This window comes from Thamnophis elegans, chromosome 9 (genome assembly GCF_009769535.1).
Source record: "Thamnophis elegans isolate rThaEle1 chromosome 9, rThaEle1.pri, whole genome shotgun sequence".
NCBI lineage: Eukaryota > Metazoa > Chordata > Lepidosauria > Squamata > Colubridae > Thamnophis > Thamnophis elegans.
The window spans coordinates 59,689,079-59,708,279 of record NC_045549.1 but is presented as its reverse complement, the minus strand read 5'-3'; the positions used below and the strand labels follow the sequence as shown (position 1 = coordinate 59,708,279).

Sequence of the window (19,201 nt, the reverse complement as noted above, 5' to 3'; positions counted from 1 at the left end):
GTGCCCCTATGCACCAGTTGCAAAATGCCCACCAGGAGGTCTCATAGATACAGGTGGTGTAAGCACATCTCAAGGCATGTATGGTAGAAATGACACTGTCAGAGAAATGGCATCTCGTTAAAAGTTCCCTCTCAAGTGTCAGGCGGTTAACTGGAGTCACAGTGGGTCTGGGTGCTCCAGGCCCCCCTGGCTGAGAGAGATCTTGTGGTCCGGTATCCGCCATGGAGGAAGGCTGGAGAGACTGACCAAGTCTGCAAACCATGGTTGACGAGGCCAATATGGTGCGATGAGAATAAGGTCTGTGTTTTCCATAATTGCCTTTCTGACGACCCTGGACAGAAGGGGAAGGGGAGGAAAGGTGTATAGCAGTTCGTGAGGCCAGCAGCAGTGGAGACCATCTGTGCCCTCTGTCCCACGGGTCCGGAACCACAAAAAGAAGCACGGCAGCTGTGTGTTTTGTGGCATTGCACATAGATTTATTACTAGCTGGACAAACCTCTGTGATGATGTGGAAGAGGTCCAGGTGCAGGCGGCACTTCGCATGGTCGCATGGCCTTGCTCAGCCAGTCCGCTTGAACATTGGCAATGGCTATGTGTTCCACCCACAGAAACAGGAGATTTGTCTCCACCCAGAGACATAGGTGTTTGCCTCACGCATCAGTGCCCTTGAGTGGGTCCCGCCCTGGCGGTTCACATGCACCTTGGTTGCAATGTTGTCCATCATCAAGAGGACATGATGGCTGGTGAAGTGGTGGTGGAAATGAAAAAGAGCTAAGTGAGCAGCTCAAGGTTCCAGCCAATTGATGTTGTTCTCCAGCTCGTCCTGAGACCAATGGCACTGGGCCAATTGGGATTGAAGGTGGGTCCCCCAGCCAAAAAGGCTGGCATCTGATGTGACTGTCACCCATTCGGGCTCCCTGAACAGCATCCCCTTCTGGATCTCCTGGGATCTCCACCACTGAAGGGACCGCAGAACCCTGGGGGGCACCCGTATAGTCATTGGCGATGTGGAAGCTCCCGCTCGTTGATGCAGGAGAAGGAGCCATTGCAGGGAGCAAGCCCACGGCACTATGTCTATACAAGAGATTAGCTTCCCTAAGAGATGGGATAGCAATAAAAGAGGTACCTTGCGCCGAGAGGTGACAGAGTCCACTAGAGCTCGGATGCTGGTGCACCATTTCTGGGAGAGGGAGAACATGGACGATTGGGTATCTATTACCACTCCTAGGGAAAGTAGTCGGGTGCAGGAAATTAGATGACTCTTCTCTATATTCACGTAGAATCTGTGACTTGGAATGCATATCGTTAAGACTTAGACTGAGTTAAGAACTGGCCTACAGCAAGCCTAAGGAGGCGTGTCCAAATATTCAAACTCAGTCTCGAGGCTAATAGGTACAAGTTATAACACCCATGCATGGAGTCTCCAAGCTGTGTACAAAGAATGTCTTGAATTCATAATCTCCCAATCTAGTTTTGGTATCCTTCTAATGTTATATTAACCACCATGGTATCTCTGGTCTTATCCCTTTGCAGCAATAATAGATACCATAATATTCCAGCTAGCATTTATCAAAAAGAGAAGCAAACAATAATTGGTAATATTTGGAATAAAAATGTGAAACAGGAAAATTACTTAATGAAGTAGTGAAGTCAAAAGAATTAGAAAATAATACTTTAAGGTTTTCCAAAATTGGCATATTGAAATCTAAGTCTATTTTTGTATCAATTTTTTTCTGTTATTTTTTATCAGTATGCCTACTTATTTTAGTTCATTACTATATTTGATCTATGAGACTTTAAAACTGACAAACCTCATCTGCATGCTTACTTTAATTTACATATTTCTATGTGTATAAAAAAGAACATTCTATTGTTTTCTGTAAACTGGTCATTTGTAACATTTGGGGAAACATCAGAAGAAATCTTGACTCTAGTTCCACTGCAAAAGTGAAAATAATTCAAAAGGTAAAATCCTTACATAAACTGTGAATATTATCCCAATACATATTATTTCCCCATAGCAACTCAGCATTGTTAATTTTCATAATTTTCATAAATTGGAAAAAAAATCTACACTTGCAGCCACATTATTTAGAAATCTAATTTTATCTACAACACCCTTATTATACTTAGTTTCTAAAGCAACCAAAATGTAGGCCCATTTATTACATCAATCAAGCAGTTCTGTCCAAGGAACAAAAAAGAAAAAAAATCCAAGGAATCACTCACAAAAATCTGCCACACATATGATGTAATGCAGAAGACTTTCAGACAGAAGATGAAATTTAAGTAAACAAATGGGGGCCATAATCATGAACTGATTACTGTGTGCTATTTTAAAATAAAAAAAACTACCTAGATTATGTGTTGATAGAGGAGGATACTTAGGAATAGAGGATATTATGTTATATATTAATATCATATCATATATAATATTCCATTTGTAATTTCACCTAAGCAAAAAAAAGATATCTACCAATCATTGTGCTATCAGTTTTGGTTCATAGTTTCCTAGCACAAGTCATTAGCCTAAGGTGACCAGATTTTCAGATTGGTAAAGAGGGACACCATTGACGGGGGCGGGGGGTTGATTAAATATTTTATATTTTGTCAAAAGGTCACCCCAGGACACTGAAACCATCATAAATACGAATCTGTTGCCAAACAAAATTTTGATCACGTGACCATGAGGATGCTTGCTGTAGCTCGGTTGTTAACGAAGGCGTAGATAAGAGAGAGTCATGATTAGAAATGCAGAGCTGGATCAGCTCCTCAGGGAGGGAATGGAGTCTCTCACAGTGCACAGAGAACTACCATTCAGGTAAGATCAACCATCTTTCTCTGTGCACTGCTTGGAGATTCCATGCATGGGATATACCCAAGCATAGATGATCAAGGGCGATCAACAGTCTGGTCCAGGGTCTCTTCCGTAGAGAGAACCCTTTGCAGCACGTGTCATGCAAACGCCGCCTCCACCGAAGCAAAGGAGTCTAGCCGGTAATGTCTGATAAACGGTGATGGTGAGGCCCAGGTTACAGTTCTGCAGATGTCTTCTACTGACGCCTGAGTCACCCAAGTGGCGGCAGTGGCAGCACTATGGGTTGAGGGAGCCGTGATGCGGTGTGGTATGGCTCTGGATTGCTGCTTGTAGGCTAGGGCTATGCCAGCCCTCAACCATCTACCGATCATTGCTGGTGACACTTTCCCGCCCATTGTGCAGGCTGGAAAGACATGAAGAAGCTCTCAGTGTGTCGGAAGACAGCTGTATTCACTTTTGGTAGAAAGGACGGGTCGAGTCTTAGAATGATTCTGTCTGGTCAGATGAGACAAAGGTCTGGGCAGACTGAGCTGCCAGCTCCGAAATTCTCCTTTGCCGCTGTTATGGCCACGAGAAAAGCCACCTTGATGGTAAGGAGCCTGAGAGTCACGGATTTTAACGGTTTGAAGGGAGGACCCATAAGAGCTTGAAGAACAAGAGAAAAGTCCCAGGAGGGGTACTGCAGGTGGGCATAGGTTGATAGCCCCCCTGAGAAAACTCCGGATGATGTGACAGAGAACTGGAGCCTTTGATGGAAAGGACAGTAGAAACAGAAGCCACTTGCCTCCTTTGAGTGCTAGTGCCAGCCCCTTAAATAGTCCATGCTTAAGAAGTCCAAAACTTTTGGGATGGTATCCAAAGGAGGGTTGATGTGTGTTCCTATACACCAGTTGCAGAACACCCGCCAGGAAAAAGTACAGCCAGCCTTCCAGCCTTCCAAGGTCAGTAAAACCCTGAGGACCAGATGGGGGCAATATACTGACATTTGTAAGCCGTTCAGAGAGCGTTGTAAAGCACTACAGAGTGGTATATAAGTGTAAGTGTTATTGCTATTTATATAATCCACTTATTTCTCCCAAAACTTGCTAAGTATAGAACACTATAGAAAAGTATGTTTTAAAGCAGCATAATACTTGTTACATCTCCAACAAAATGCTATTTTGACAGTCCTTTTCTATAATAAATTCTAAACATTATTTTGTTAGTTTTTATCAATAATTTGAGGTCCAATAACACTTTTGATATCTAAGTTAAGAGATTTTCCCATTGTCTAGGTAATAAAGGGACTAATTTTTATTATATTAATTTCTTAACATCTATATATCAAATTGATTTATTAATAAATTATAAAAACTAATTGAAGGTTTGTTTGCAAAACACTTTTCTTTTTTATTCAAAACATTAAAATACAAACATCCAAGAAAGGAGAAGAAAGAAAATACAAAAGCAAAGCAAGACTAGAGAAGAAAAAGAAAAAAATTCTCATGAAAAGAAAACAAGCATATACATAAATTGAATATTAATAAATATATTTCAAGAATAATAATTCCCACTCTTGTAAAATAGGCACACAATTTATGAACTTCTATGACTTTATTTACCCAATACAATTGACCTGACACTCTGTTATATATCTACTATATTTACTCTATAGGGAAAAAAGCATAGTTAACAAATAAAACCAACAGCAAAGTTAAAGTTCAAAGCCCTCTGTTAACCGTCTGTTGTATATTTCACTCGAAGAATATACCCAATGGCTTTTAATCTACCACAAGCCATTACAACTGTTGCCTCTGGTCTATCCAGGATCAAATATCCCTGATTGATTTTTTTAATAATAAGAGTTTTCCTTAAACTTTTAACTGAGATCTTTCCCAACAACTGGATCTCATTTACTAAAATCATAAATCTCTATTGTGGATATTTCAACAGTATTTTAAAAAAAACTAATCTAGGTTGAAACACAACATCTCTTAACATTTGTTTTCCAGATAGGTATATTAAGTCTGTTCCCCAATCTCCATCAATCTTCTCTGTTAGCTTGGAATCTTTAAAATTCATGCTCCTTTCAGATTTCTCCAACCAAACTGCAGTTTTCAAACCAGACTCTTTCTTCTTCAAGTCTGCCAGCAGCAAATTAAATTCCACTCCATCCAATTGTAAATCTGATTTAACTGCTGTTACTTGCATCTGAATATCATCTTTGGGTTGATTTGAAACCATTGTTATTTTATCAAACTTTTTATCTAAATTTTCAATTTGAACTTGTAAGTTGAAAAGCATTTTCCCAAGGGCTTCCCAAAGGGCTTTGTCTTAAGTTGATGCATTGCTTGCATCTTTAATATAACTGAACATTTTTCTGTAACTGAGCTTTCACAGCCAATCATAAACAATTTCTTTCAAGGACAGGGGAAGCAATATAATAAAGTAACCTCAGAGTCTTGATAATAATATATACCCAAGCTTTTAAAAATTAATAAAATGCAAAATTCCTGTAATGAACATCCAATACAAATAAATCAAATCAGATCACTTTCACTACCCAGGAAATAGCTATCAACTTCCATATGGAAAAAAACAAAAATGATTTACAACAGCTAATAAAGCAGAAAAAGGAAGCAGTGCTTTGTGCTTTCTTTTTACTGAGTGCTAAAATCCAACAAAGGGTTAGAGTAAAACAGCATTCAACTTTTCATTAACATTTAAAAGTAAAAATTGAAATTAAAAATGAATCAAACATGACGTCAAAATCAAGGTGTGCTTAAAACAACCAAATGAAAAGAAAAGATGGAGACCCAACCCTCCAGCCTCTTCTATACTGAAAATTGAAATCTTCAAGATTTCTCTTCTCAGGTAGGTCCATGATCATCCAAAGGTCATTTTTGATTATTCCTAGTAACTCCCATTCGAATCTGGGGTGTGTCCCACTAAAGAGCCAGCTTTGGTAGTGAAGTCATTTGTTTGCCAGCAGGGGAGAAAAATCACCCTGTTGCTCAGCACACCAACTTCAGAAGACTTCGCCATTAATTGCATTTTTTAAATAATTTAATAAGTTGTTCTAGTGCCTCAGAAGCTGAAAAGGTTGCTGGTCCAAATAATGTTGTTAATAAATGTTGTAACTGTAAATGTTGCCACTGAGTTATTCAAAATTCATTTTCATCACCTGTCAATTGGTCCAAAGTCAACATGACTGCTTCCACCAACTTTTTCCATATCACCATTTTTAAAGTTGGCTTTACACATAAAATCAATTTGGCGTTGTAAACAAAGTCAAACTTTTTGTTAGACATTATATTCCATAGTTACCTAAGTGCCATCATTGTTTACAGGGATAACAAAAGTTTTAGTTTGTTTAGACTATCCAATCAAAGGTACCATATATGTAAATTCCAAAGATGACCATATTAGAAAATTAATATCAATTGTTGGCTTCCATTCAATACTTGACACTACGTAAGTATGAAGGTATGGCTTGAGATTTAGGAAACCAAATCCTCTCTCATTAATTGGTAATAATAATTTCTGTAAAGATATTCTCAGAATCAAAGAACCCCATATAAATTTTCTAAACAAAGATTTTTTTAAGAAAATATTACCCTGGTGTATGAACTGAAACTCAGTATATGAATTAATCTCAAATGATATTCATTTTGACAGCATTTACCTTTCCCAAAGGGTAAGGTTTAAGGTCTCCCACCTTTTGATATCTGAATAAACCACTATATATACATATTTTATTTATACCACGTTATTAATTGACATATCCTTTGGTATATACATAAGTAAATGTTTAATGGATATGGTGCAAATATGGAATTAATATTCCCATACACTCTTTTAGTATACCTGGGTTTATACAGTAGTTGTATTGCTTTTATCCCTCAAATGCTGTGAGGTTGTTTTTGTTTTTTACAACTTTGGACTTAGTACTAGAACCTATCATCCCCATCCCACTACTTCTTTTATCTTACTTGTTAAAATGAAAGGTTATATTAGCTTTGAGTTTCTCTCCTTCATCATCAATTATGAAATGATTTGATAAGCCTTCAGCTTACTACTGGGCTCTGTAACCATCCCCCCCTCCCCACCCCCAACTCTCTCTCACTCTACACATATATATATATACACACATCTACATATATACCTGCCCCCTTTGAATCTGACATGCCCACTTTTTTAATTAGCCCATCAGTTAACCTTTTTGCAAAAAAATAGTGTTTGTGTGACCTTGAACTTCCAGGGTTCAAGAAACACTGGATACCCGCACAAATCTTTGACTGTAACTATTTCTTTTTCCTGGTACAATTTTTCAAAATAATCTGCTGTTTATCTGTTCATTCCCACCATGCTACCACCACTTGTTGTGAGTTGTTAGAATTCATTAAAAAAAAAGATACACTAGCTAGTGTCCTTGTTATGAATCAAATTAAATTACTTTTTCTATTTATAATATATTGGGGAAGTGGCATTTAGCTTATGCATATAAACAGAATTCCAATCTCCGCCACAACAAAAGTGGGTTTCTGCTGGTTCGCCCCAGATCAGGCGAACCAATATTGGCGGCGGCAGGAGGCTCTTCCCACATACCCAGGCGCTTCTGCGCATGCACAGAAGCATTGTGTGTGAGCGTGCGCACACAAGCGAACCGGTAGTAAAATAAACTTAAACCCATCACTGTGCCACACACATATTATCCTCCCGTATATATTTCTGACGTCTTCCTTTAAAGAATGATTGAATGTAGTAAATTTATGTAGTTAATTGCTCTAGTATTGTGACATTAGGTATCCTTCTGTCAGCAAGAATACTTCTGTTATTAAGACCTATCCCTAGTTAAGCTATAACTAGGTGTACAAGTATTATTCAATTCCCCAGAGACTTTTATCAAGGGCTTTAATTAAACTTAACTGACAACCTATTTTGTCTACCTTGATCTTCTTTTCCCAGAATCTCTTCCCTCTCTGAACATCTAAGTCAGGTCTAGAGTGTCCCCATGCTGCTGTCATTCTCCTCCTGACTGTTCTTAAAATAAATTTGAATTTTCACAGAATCTACATTTCTTCAGAAGCCCAAGACTTTCTAATTTCATTACATCTTGTTGGCTATTTTCCCCCTGCTGAGTTCAATTCCTTTTATCTTCTTAACCCATTTCAACATCCCCTTTTGCTCCATTGGCTACTTCAATACTAAGAGAAAAGACGAACAACTACCCTCATTTTAATCAGTGGTGGGTTCCAGATTCCGGTGCAACCGGTACGGTGCAACGGGGCCTGGCGTCCACCACATGCACGCGCACAGCATGCGTGCAACACACGCATGCATACTTACTGCCTGCGACGCTCCAACTGATCGGCGGAGCATCACACAAGCACCGTATGCTTCGTGCACGGAAGCTCAAATACAGGTAAGGAGGGCGGGCAGGTGGGGCCTCCAAAACACCGTACCAGAACAGTACCTGGTGTTCCCAGCAGGCACTGATACACTGCATACCAGTCATATCCCACCATTGATTTTAATCCACAGTGCTGATGAGATCCATTAGAATCTGTAGACATCCTTTCACCATCAAAATAGGCAGGCCATTTTGAGGATCCATTTTGTCTCCTCTTACTGAAAGGTAAGGGAGAACACAACAAACATCTTTCTGACATTGGTAAGACAGTTCTAGTCTAGCCTAAGGTACAAACCTAGCCGGATTACCTTGAGCCACTCACCACTAGGAAGAAAGTAATTAGCAAACTGTTTCCAAATTTTTACCAAGAAAACTGCAGGGAGTAGGCCAGGCAGTTTCCAGGAGTCAACAATGATTCAAAGTCACATTCTGTCTATCATCCATCCATCCATCCATCCATCCATCCATCCATCCATCCATCCATCTATCATTACATTGCTACTTCGTGTATATATAATATTGCAAACTAATGTCTCTTAAAAATAGGTAATTGTAATGTGTCAGATATTTGCTAAAAGTATTTTTTAATGCTTCTTTCCTTTCATTCACAGCACAGTAAATGTAAAATCAATCAAAAATCTATGTAGAACAGGGGTGTTCAGAGAATTGCAGGAGGCCATCACAGCCAGAAACAGAGCTCAGGAGCCTGTTTTCTCTGGCAGAGAGTTCAGGCCACCACAGGCTCCCCTGACTCGAGTGACATTGAGCTGGCCATGCCCACCCTGCCCACCCTTGCCCCAGCCCCCCAAACTCAAACACAACCTTGATGCGGCCCTTAATGAAATGGAGTTTGACACCCCTGATGTAGAAGAACCCAGGAATAAGTAGATGCTGATTCATCACATGACAGCAGAAGGAGCAAGAAGATTGCAGCAAAGGTGAGCTGGGGTGGTGGAGTGCAGGGCAGCAGGGAGCCAACATGGCATAAATGGGGGGAGATAGCCAGACTGAGGGAATTGCAGGACCTTTGCAGCCATAAGTGCAGGTGGGCTACCAAGCGCCCAAATTGTGATCACATGAACAACTGTAACCTTGGGCAAAGGTGCTGCAATAGCTCTAACTTTATCCTTGCTATAGATTTTAGTTACTTTAGTATAAAATCTTACACCATTTCAATTTTCAGCTAATGAAAATGATACAGATCTTATTTTAAATATGCAATGGGTACTTCATCTCATTTCATTACAATCTGAATATAGAAGTAAGCCTTGACTTACAATCATTTGTTTAGTGATTATTCAAAGTTAAAAAAGCACCTACTGAAGATCGGTTTTCATACATGCAACTGTTGCAGCGTCCCCATGGTCATGTAATCAAAATTCAGGTGCTTGGCAATTGGCATGTATTTATGACTGTCCTTGGGTCATGTGATTGCTCTTTGTAACTGTCCTAGCCAGCTTCCGACAAGCAGATTCAATGGGGGAAGCCAGGTTTGCTTAATGACTGCATGATTCACTTAACAGCTGCAGTGATTTGCTTAACAATTGTGGCATAAACGTTATAAAATGAGGCCCAACCCATTTAACAATTGTCTTGCTTAGCAAGAAAACGTGGGACTCAACTGTGGTCATAAGTCGAGGACTATCTGTACAGTTGCTTATATAAAAAAGTAATATTTGTTACAGAGCTCAGTTGCTCAGCTGTAACATATAGCTGCTGCTTGAGAATGAAAACTGAAAAATTTATAAATAGAATACTTAAAGGGTATGTTCCACTATTTTATATAGCTAAGCATTGTATATTTAAATTATGAAACTTCTAACAACGAAAGATGCCACACGGGCAATCAAAAAGAACAACAGCAACAACAAATGAAATGCTAACAATGATGATGCCACAAGGGTTAACATTTGTGACTTAAATTCAAACTAAAATATATACTATGTAGTAGAACAATAGGGATATGACACACATTTGCAACAAGCCGGAATGAAGACATTAGTCACATACGAAACTTGGGGAAAATAAACATTAAAGGACCATACAGATAGGTTACAATACCTGCTGTTTAGTGCATTCCTGTGAGCCAAAATGAAATGAATGCCATGTAGGAGGAAAGGAAAAGATGAACATAATCAGATATAACAAAACATATACTATTATGAACTATTGCTATTAGGTAAGGAAGTTTTCAGGTAAGGAAGTTTTTTCCCTAGGCAACTTAGTCATTTAATATAGTGTTATATATTAGTAATTTAATATAAACTAGTATTGCTAAAATTTGTCAATTTTCTTTAATAGATTTCATCTATGTATATTTCCTTTCTATATGTTATTTATTTCAGCCTGTAAAACATAATTCAATGAGCATGTGCAACCTCAGCAAATCTTTGTTTTATAAATCAAGTAAAGGAAATTGTGTTGAGAAACCAAACATGTAAATCGTATTTTATTTTATAGCCTGACTTGCTGCCTTTACAATGAGGGACAAAAAAAGGGAAACTTGTGTAATGAAGCATTATATTTACAATGAGTACATATGAGGACCATAGCCAAAGTGCTGCCTGCTCCTAACGTGTATTTGGACAAATGTATGGAATGTATCAATGTTTCTGCTTTATACTTTTTAAAACATATCAAAAAGCATCGTATTTTTAGGGTATGGAGTTCAAATATAAGAATTCATAAAATCATACAGAAAGTTACCAAGTCAATCCTTTCCCTGAGAACTATTCTATTAGATAAACAAAATAAATAATCAGGATTATTCAACATATTCACAAAATATAAAGGAAAGCTTTTTGATACTGGCAAACATTTACAGGCCAACAATAATTGTAAACAGAAATTGGCTGCATAAAGGAACAAACATTGTCGAAAAAGTTGTTCCCCAATACTTTAGAATCAGAGAGAGCACTTGAAGGATACCAAACAATTCAAAAGATTCTCTTTTCTGCATTATATAAAGATTAATTCACTGTATCAAAATTACAAAATTAAAATACTTTTTTCTCTCATAAAATGTCATGTCTTCCCAAGTGAATTCTTTATGTAACTTAAAAGTCTGATTCTTCATGCTTTTATATAATGAAAATAGTTATCAAATTATCTATTGGTACAGAATGAAATGCCTAACATTGTAATTGGGGATAAAAAGAAGTTAATACATACTGTATGCAATTTATGTTATATAATTTACCCATGGACTAACTCGAAGTGTTAGTCTTAAAATTAATGTACACATAGTGAATGTACAGCACTATTATTCTGTGTTCTTATTATAAGTTCTATGAAAATCTTAATCTCTTCAACAGTAATTCTCTCCTCAGGAACCCATTTGCAAATCAGTTAAAATAGTTCTGCTATTTGAGCCCATCTATTTGTCAGGAAAAAGTTAGGCTTTCAGAAGCAAGAGCCACAAGCCAGAGCCTCTTTTTAGCAAAAGGAAATTTTATTCTCTAATTATTTATGTAGAACTCTTAAATAAAATTACACTTTTGAACAAAAATTATATTTTTGTTAGTAGTGTACCATTTCAAGCTTTCAAAAAAAGCAGCATATTTAAAAATAACACACACCCCCACAAAAAATACTCTACTTAGCATTAATGTTGTGACCAAAGATATTTCTAATGTCACACTCAATGTATATTTATTTATTTCCTCATATAATTTGCTCCAGAAACCTACTTTTATAATGAAAAATGGCAGTATAAGCTATCATATAATTCTTGCACTACAGAACTCCTGCAAAGTTTAGCTGACACGAAGACTCCGGTATTTCAAAATACAAACACTTTTTAAACATTAGTCAAATATTATAACTTTAAAGTAAAAATATGTCTTCTTCAACTAGAGTATCCAAACCATTTGCAAACTAATTATGCAACATAATGCTCTCTCAGATGATAAAGATTTGGTTCAGATTTATTAAATGATGTAATATTATGTCAGCATACAAGTGGAAGATACATAGTCTAGTTTAATATGTTGAGAAGAGACGAAGTAAAATTAAGCTTACATAGATAACACACCACAAATTTATTCTTTGGAAAGGGGTAACAATAATTCACTGATATGAATCTTCAGACATAAGATTTAATGTAAATTGTACTTTAAATATCTATCACATTAACATGCATTCTGCACATAACTACTTATTATAAAAGCAAGGCAACTTCTACACAGGGAATAATTTGATCATATCAGTTTTCACAGTAAAAAAAAAGTTAATGATTAGCAATTTCATGCTCTAATTCTCATACTTACACTGCAACATATACTATAAAAATATTAACAGCTTACCGTATGATAACCTCTAGGTAAGGGTGGCTTCCCTACAGGATAAGCATCAACAGTATCAATAATTGTTTGTCTTTCTCCTTTTTGGTTGATTTTCCTAAATCTCCTTCTTGATTGTCTATGTGAAGCTTGTCGCTGGAAATACTCTTCATTTTCATCCATGTAATCCACCTAATAAATAAGCAAATGTAATAATGTACTTTAAATGTATTTTAAGCAACATTAACAGATGGTCTCCAATGCATTTGCAAAGATTTGTTTTATTCTGAGGATATGAAATCACAGTTTACTACCTACAAAAAGTATAATATTTTAAATAGTGAATCCAACTGAGGCTATGCTTTAAAAGAGAACTTTAGATATTATCATATGTATCCTGGATCTCACCTATAGTTGTTATATAGGTTGTTTTACAAATGTATTTTAACTCTGTCTTAAATTTTATTGGGTTTATTATCTGAACTAGTCTTTGGCCAGTACGTTACTTCCATCCTGCTCCCACCAGAAATCATCCCCAACCATGATCAATGCCATCTCAATACCAAACCCTGTTCTAACCCTGACTGAAAGGGCTCTAGATAATTTGCTTTGTCCAGACTTCTCTGAAGCTGCCATGCAACACTCTCTTTGGACAAAAACTGTCCAGGCTAGCTGGGTTGAGCAATGGTCCTTTGAGGCAGGGGCTCACTATGACCTCTTTAAGAATTGATGGAACCATTTTCTCTCTTAAGGAAGAGTTAACTATTGGTCAGATCCACTAATCCATCACCTCCCAAGAGGCCTTCATTAGCCAAGAGGGGCACAGATCTAACACACAAGTGGCAGAGGCAGCCCTATCCACGTCCTCAAGTTCTAAAGGGTCACACTTGCCAGATCACCTTGCAAGACGTAGACCTCATCACCTCCATAGACTCTGCTCTAAGGATCCAATGTAGAGTGAATGCACCAATTTTATCTGGCAGATATGCAGCATATTCTTCACAGTAACCCTTTAGGTATACTTCAGAATTTCTCCCCCCAAGGAGGGACCAAGTCACCTGGAAGAGGATGGCTGGGCAGCTACCAGCAAACACAATAAGGGAAGAGAACTAGTTTCTAGTAGTATTCACCACCCTTATTGCTGTGAGTTAGGTATTAATAGTTGCTGTAGCTCTTGTCCAATCCTCTTCGCTCTTTGTGTTTCTCCAGTGATGGTCTAGATGTCTCTTAATCCACTTAAGTTATCCCTTAACTCCATCGTGTACCATGGGGAACATCAGGAATCCTGGGTGTGGAGAGGCCACTAAGGCACAATCTGATCTAAAGCCACTACCACTGTTATTCCACACAGCCATCAAAACTTCAATCAGACTGGGTAGCAGGCTTTCCGAACTAACCCCAAGTTCCATCTGGGATCCAGTTGGGTCCATTAGTCACCTGGGATAGTCTGATCCAATAGGTTCAGCCTCTTTGAGAAATTGAGAGTCAACAATGATTGGTCTGTCCTTGGAACGAGAGGAATCAAAATCTCCTCCAATTCCAGAGCACTCTGGCATTGCTCTGACAGAAAAACCAGATGTATTAGTGCTGCTATGCACTTGCTGCCCTTTTGAAATAGGCATCAAACAGTAATAAAATATTCATGTAAAATAGTTTCCTTTAAATCTATGCTGTTACCATGTTCTTCATTGATACTTCTCTATAGTTTTCTTGACAACATTACAGAAGTGGTCATTACCTTCTTCAAGGTTGTTTTTTTCTTCACCATCCCATGTAAAAAGTTTTTTTTTTATTTTTCCCTTTCAAATTCATTCTTAGATATACATTCTTATAATTGATATTTAACATTTGTCAATTCATCATAATCTCTATATTCATTTCTACACACACATATATATATAGAACAGTTTGGGTCACTTTCTTGCCACCCCTTGTTTCCATCTTGTTTTGCAACACCTTTCTCCTTCCGTCTTCCCTTCTCTGCCTTCTTCCTTCCTCCTCTCCTTCCTTCTTTCTTCTTCCTCTCTCCTCCTCCCTTCTCCTCTTACCCTCTCTCCTACTCTTAATATCCCACCTTTACTTTCTCTGCTTTACCCTTTCTTATTTTCCCTCCTTATCCCCTCTCCTTTCCGTTGCTGCCCTTGCTTATTTACTTTCTCTAATGGGTTTCTTCAACATCCCAATTCAGCCTGGGATTTCATGATATTCCCACCCAAATACTAAACTCAAATTTGTTTACCCAAACACTGTTCAAAATATGGAAATTAAACCCCACATTGTTGGCATTTGTGAAATGGCCTGACCTATTTTGTAGCCCTCATTCCTCCTACAGTTTGAAGGAGATATATTGGTCACAAACTAAGCCAAACTCGGGACTGAAATTTGTTGTCACGTCTAAACTGTGTGGAATAGGGAAAGATGAAGGAGCTTAAATTTATGCAAAACAAGATGGAATCTATTAAAATGAAGGAAATTATAAAAGAAATTAAAACAACAAAAAGTACTTCTCCAATTTATTTTTCCCAACACTTTTGAAATAATTCTTTATTGGAGCTGGGGTTAAAACCTACAAAGCAAACAGTTAAGGGTTTTTGTTTTCCTACAGACAAAAACTTTCTTTCCTTATCACATGTTCCAAGTCACTGAAATGATTAAGATTATAGACAGTCTCTCTACTGTTAGCAGATGTATTTTGGCAAATAATAGCTACAATATGGCAAAGTGACTTTTTACCGGCATTAATCTAGTTATACCTACCACAATCATTTCAGATGGTTCTAGAACAATGCATTCACAGCCACGCCTGAAGCTTCCTGCAGAGCGTTTCCCAAAACTAAAGAAGAGAAAAAACATTTAGAAGAAAAAAAAATCTGAAAAATCAAAGAAACTTCTAAGCAAATTAATGCTATATAACTGTTAGCTGATACCATTGCTAAAGTGTGTGTGCGCGTAGAATTTACCATTAATACCCCGCATTTAAATAATGAGTTCAACTATTCTAAACTGATTGTGTTACGACTGATTAGTATGATGCTACCTAGACCTTTTTATTCTCTGGTTGAGATGAAGGTTGACTGAAGAACCGAGGTGGCGCAGTGGTTAGGGTGCAGTACTGCAGCCAATTCAGCTAACTGCTAGTTCTGCAGCTCGGCGGTTCAAATCTCACCGGCTCAGGGTTGACTCAGCCTTCCATCCTTCCGAGGTGGGTAAAATGAGGACCCAGATTGTGGGGGCAATATGCCGACTCTGTAAACCGCTTAGAGAGGGCTGAAAGCCCTATGAAGCGGTATATAAGTCGAACTGCTATTGCTATTGCTAAGAAGAGATAGCAACTACCTTCTATTAATCCTGTTCCTAAATAATCACAATACCAACCATATATTTAGAAGATGATTTGTGAGCAGTTAATTTAAACTAATCAAGTTTTTCTTAGGACTACATAATCAAGGTGGACTGATTTGCAGGCTTTCTGGAGCAGAGTCTCTCTTTAGACTCCACTCTTCCTTTACAGTTACCAGCTGGCAAGAACACTTGAATTTGACATCTAACTCCAAAGGTATTTTATATGGAATAATGTGTGACAGTTAAAATAACAATTTGTTCCTAATTATACACTGTACAAGATCTATAATACCCCAAATATTCCAGATAAATTTGTCCCTTAGAATACATCATCATAATGATCTCATCTGGACAAAAAAATAAAACAGGGAATGTTGCTCAGGGGACACTGGGAAATCTCTTATTAAAGGTTCAATAAACAAAGATATGGTCAAGGTTTTCTTCATTGTGGATTTCTGACAAGGAAAAAGACTGAATTGTCATAACCTAGCAAATTATTAGAAAACATCATATTTTAAATCAGTCAGGCCATCAGATTATCTTTTAATTTTTAAATTTTCATTTATTAAAATAGTGAAATAAACAGGAATTACTATTTAATAGGAATATCAAATAGTAATTATAAAGTTAAGGGAAAAAATAAGCATAACAGAAATATTGATATAAGTATAAATACCTAACTATGGGCTCCAGTTCTAGCAACTCTTTCTCTTTGCTATTTATGCTTAACAACTGGACATGGCAATTAGTAACTAAAAATTCATTTGATCTGTTCATGCATTGGACAATAAAGTAGCTTTATTATTTTAATAAAATAATACAAATAAAAGTATTATAAAGGACACTTGGCAGTAGATATCTCCCCAAAAATGTGTCTTCCACTTCTCATCCAACTCCTCTTTAATGGTAGATAGCTAGATCTCTGACTAAACTTGGCAGATGTATTTACCTTTGCTATTATGTATAGATAATACAGCAATTCTTTGCTCATACCAGATGATTTAATAGAGGACTTTGGTCTTTTACCTTCTACTGCTATGCTGAAAAGCTTATCATTACAAGTATTCCTTTACTTAAGACCATAATTGAGCCTTGCAATTACGGTTGTACGTCATGACGGTTGCAAAGCAGATCCTGATTTGACCAACTCAGTTTTGTGACCTTTTTCTGGTGATCCCTAAGCAAATATCACAGTTATAAAGCAAATGCTGCACTTGTTGGAGGTCAGTTTTTGCTAGGGATTGGAAATAAATTCTAGTTTCTAGCAAAAGTCATAAATATGACAGTAGGCTGCAGCAAAAGGCTGCACATGTGGGCCAGTTGCTGAGCATCCAAAATACAGTCATATGATTGGGGAAGTAGCATCTGAACCAGGTTATAAGTAGCTTTGGAGGGCTTAGTAATAATTTCAAAAATTTGTTAATTGTATTCATTCATCCATCCATTCATCCATTCTATTTACACATCATCAAATCAATACTCATATCCATTTAAAGCAATCCAGTAAAAGGATATAACCAATTAAAATGCCCATAGAAATTATCATAAAATCAAAATTACAAATGCATTATTTTAATAAGTATAACTAACACAACCAAATTACTAGACAAAAATTGAATCTGACATTCTGCTCAGACTGCTCTCAGAAAACACCATAATCCTGAGTTCTCTAAAACATTTCACAGCTGTTTACTGTCAGCAAAGTAGACTATTCCAGCAAAAATGAATTATAAATTTGTAAAAGCTTCAGTTCATTGGAGAAGATGCAATTTAATTTGCCTGTAATCCCATTTACTGAATTCAATCAACTAAGGCATTAACATTCTTCTCAGCAGAATTAATAGATTCTACAGGATAATTTTCATTTTCTTAAAGGAAACCCTGGGAGAGGAAGTTTCTAGCCTAACAATGTGATCCAGAGTTTACTGTAAAGTATTTATGGAGTTTCATAAAGGCACCAGGTCTGAGATACTGATCTTCAGAAAGACTTGACGGTTTTCAAACAAATACAGTGGGGCAAAAAAGTATTTCGTCAGCCACCAATTGTGCAAGTTCTCCCACTTAAAAAGATGAGAGAGGCCTGTAATTGATATCATAGGTAGACCTCAACTATGAAAGACAAAATGAGAAAACAAATCCAGACAACCACACTGTCTGATTTGGAAAGAAATTTTTAGCAAATTATGGTGGAAAATAAGTATTTGGTCAATATCAAAAGTTCATCTCAATACTTTGTTATATATCCTTTGTTGGCAATGACAGAGGTCAAACATTTTCTGTAAGTCTTCACAAGGTTGGCACACACTGTTGCTGGTATGTTGACCCATTCCTCCATGCAGATCTCCTCTAGAGCAGTGATGTTTTGGGGCTGTCGCTGGGCAACATGGACTTTCAACTCCCTCCGAAGGTTTTCTATGGGGTTGAGATCTGGAGACTGGCTAGGCCACTCCAGGACCTTGAAATGCTTCTTACGAAGCCACTCCTTCGTTGCCTGGGTGGTGTGTTTGGGATCATTGTCATGCTGAAAGACCCAGCCACATTTCATCTTCAATGCCCTTGCTGATGGAAGGTGGTTTGCACTCAAAATCTCATGATACATAGCCCCATTCATTCTTTCCTGTACACGGATCAGTCGTCCTGGTCCCTTTGCAGAGAAACAGCCCCAAAGCATGATGTTGCCACCCCCGTGCTTCACAGTAGGTATGGTGTTCTTTGGATGCAACTCAGCATTCTCTCTCCTCCAAACACGAGGAGTTGTGTTTCTACCAAACAGTTCTACTTGGGTTTCATCTGACCATATGACATTCTCCCAATCCTCCTCTGGATCATCCAAATGCTCTCTAGCAAACTTCAGATGGGCCCGGACATGTACTGGCTTAAGCAGGGGGACACATCTGGCACTGCAGAATCTGAGTCCCTGGTGGCGTAGTGTGTTACTGATGGTAGCCTTTGTTATGTTGGTCCCAGCTGTCTGCAGGCCATTTACTAGGTCCCCCTTGTGGTTCTGGGATTTTTGCTCACCGTTCTTGTGATCATTTTGAACCCACGGGGTGAGATCTTGCGTGGAGCCCCAGATCGAGGGAGATTATCAGTGGTCTTGTATGTCTTCCATTGTCTAATTATTGCTCCCACAGTTGATTTCTTCACACCAAGCTGCTTGCCTATTGCAGATTCAGTCTTCCCAGATTGATGCAGGTCTACAATTTTGTTTCTGGTGTCCTTCGACAGCTCTTTGGTCTTCACCATAGTGGAGTTTGGAGTGTGACAGTTTGAGGTTGTGGACAGGTGTCTTTTATACTACTAACAAGTTCAAACAGGTGCCATTAATATAGGTAATGAGTGGAGAACAGAGGAACCTCTTAAAGAAGA

At 37.8% G+C, this 19,201-nt stretch overlaps 1 protein-coding gene across 5 annotated transcripts in view; it reads right to left on the bottom strand.

Annotated features, from left to right (window-relative positions):
* The window catches only part of RAPGEF2 (Rap guanine nucleotide exchange factor 2), a 205,849-nt gene that overhangs the window by 117,189 nt on the left and 69,459 nt on the right, over nucleotides 1–19,201 (bottom strand). For 4 of the 5 annotated variants that reach the window (XM_032224681.1, XM_032224678.1, XM_032224677.1 and 1 more), the window contains exons 5-7: nucleotides 15,248–15,323; nucleotides 12,515–12,682; nucleotides 10,272–10,289 (exon numbers count right to left, since the gene is read on the bottom strand). In XM_032224681.1, coding sequence (XP_032080572.1) covers nucleotides 10,272–10,289; nucleotides 12,515–12,682; nucleotides 15,248–15,323 — 262 coding nt within the window. The remainder of the gene's footprint in view (nucleotides 1–10,271; nucleotides 10,290–12,514; nucleotides 12,683–15,247; nucleotides 15,324–19,201) is intronic. The other variant, XM_032224679.1, reaches the window with a different exon arrangement.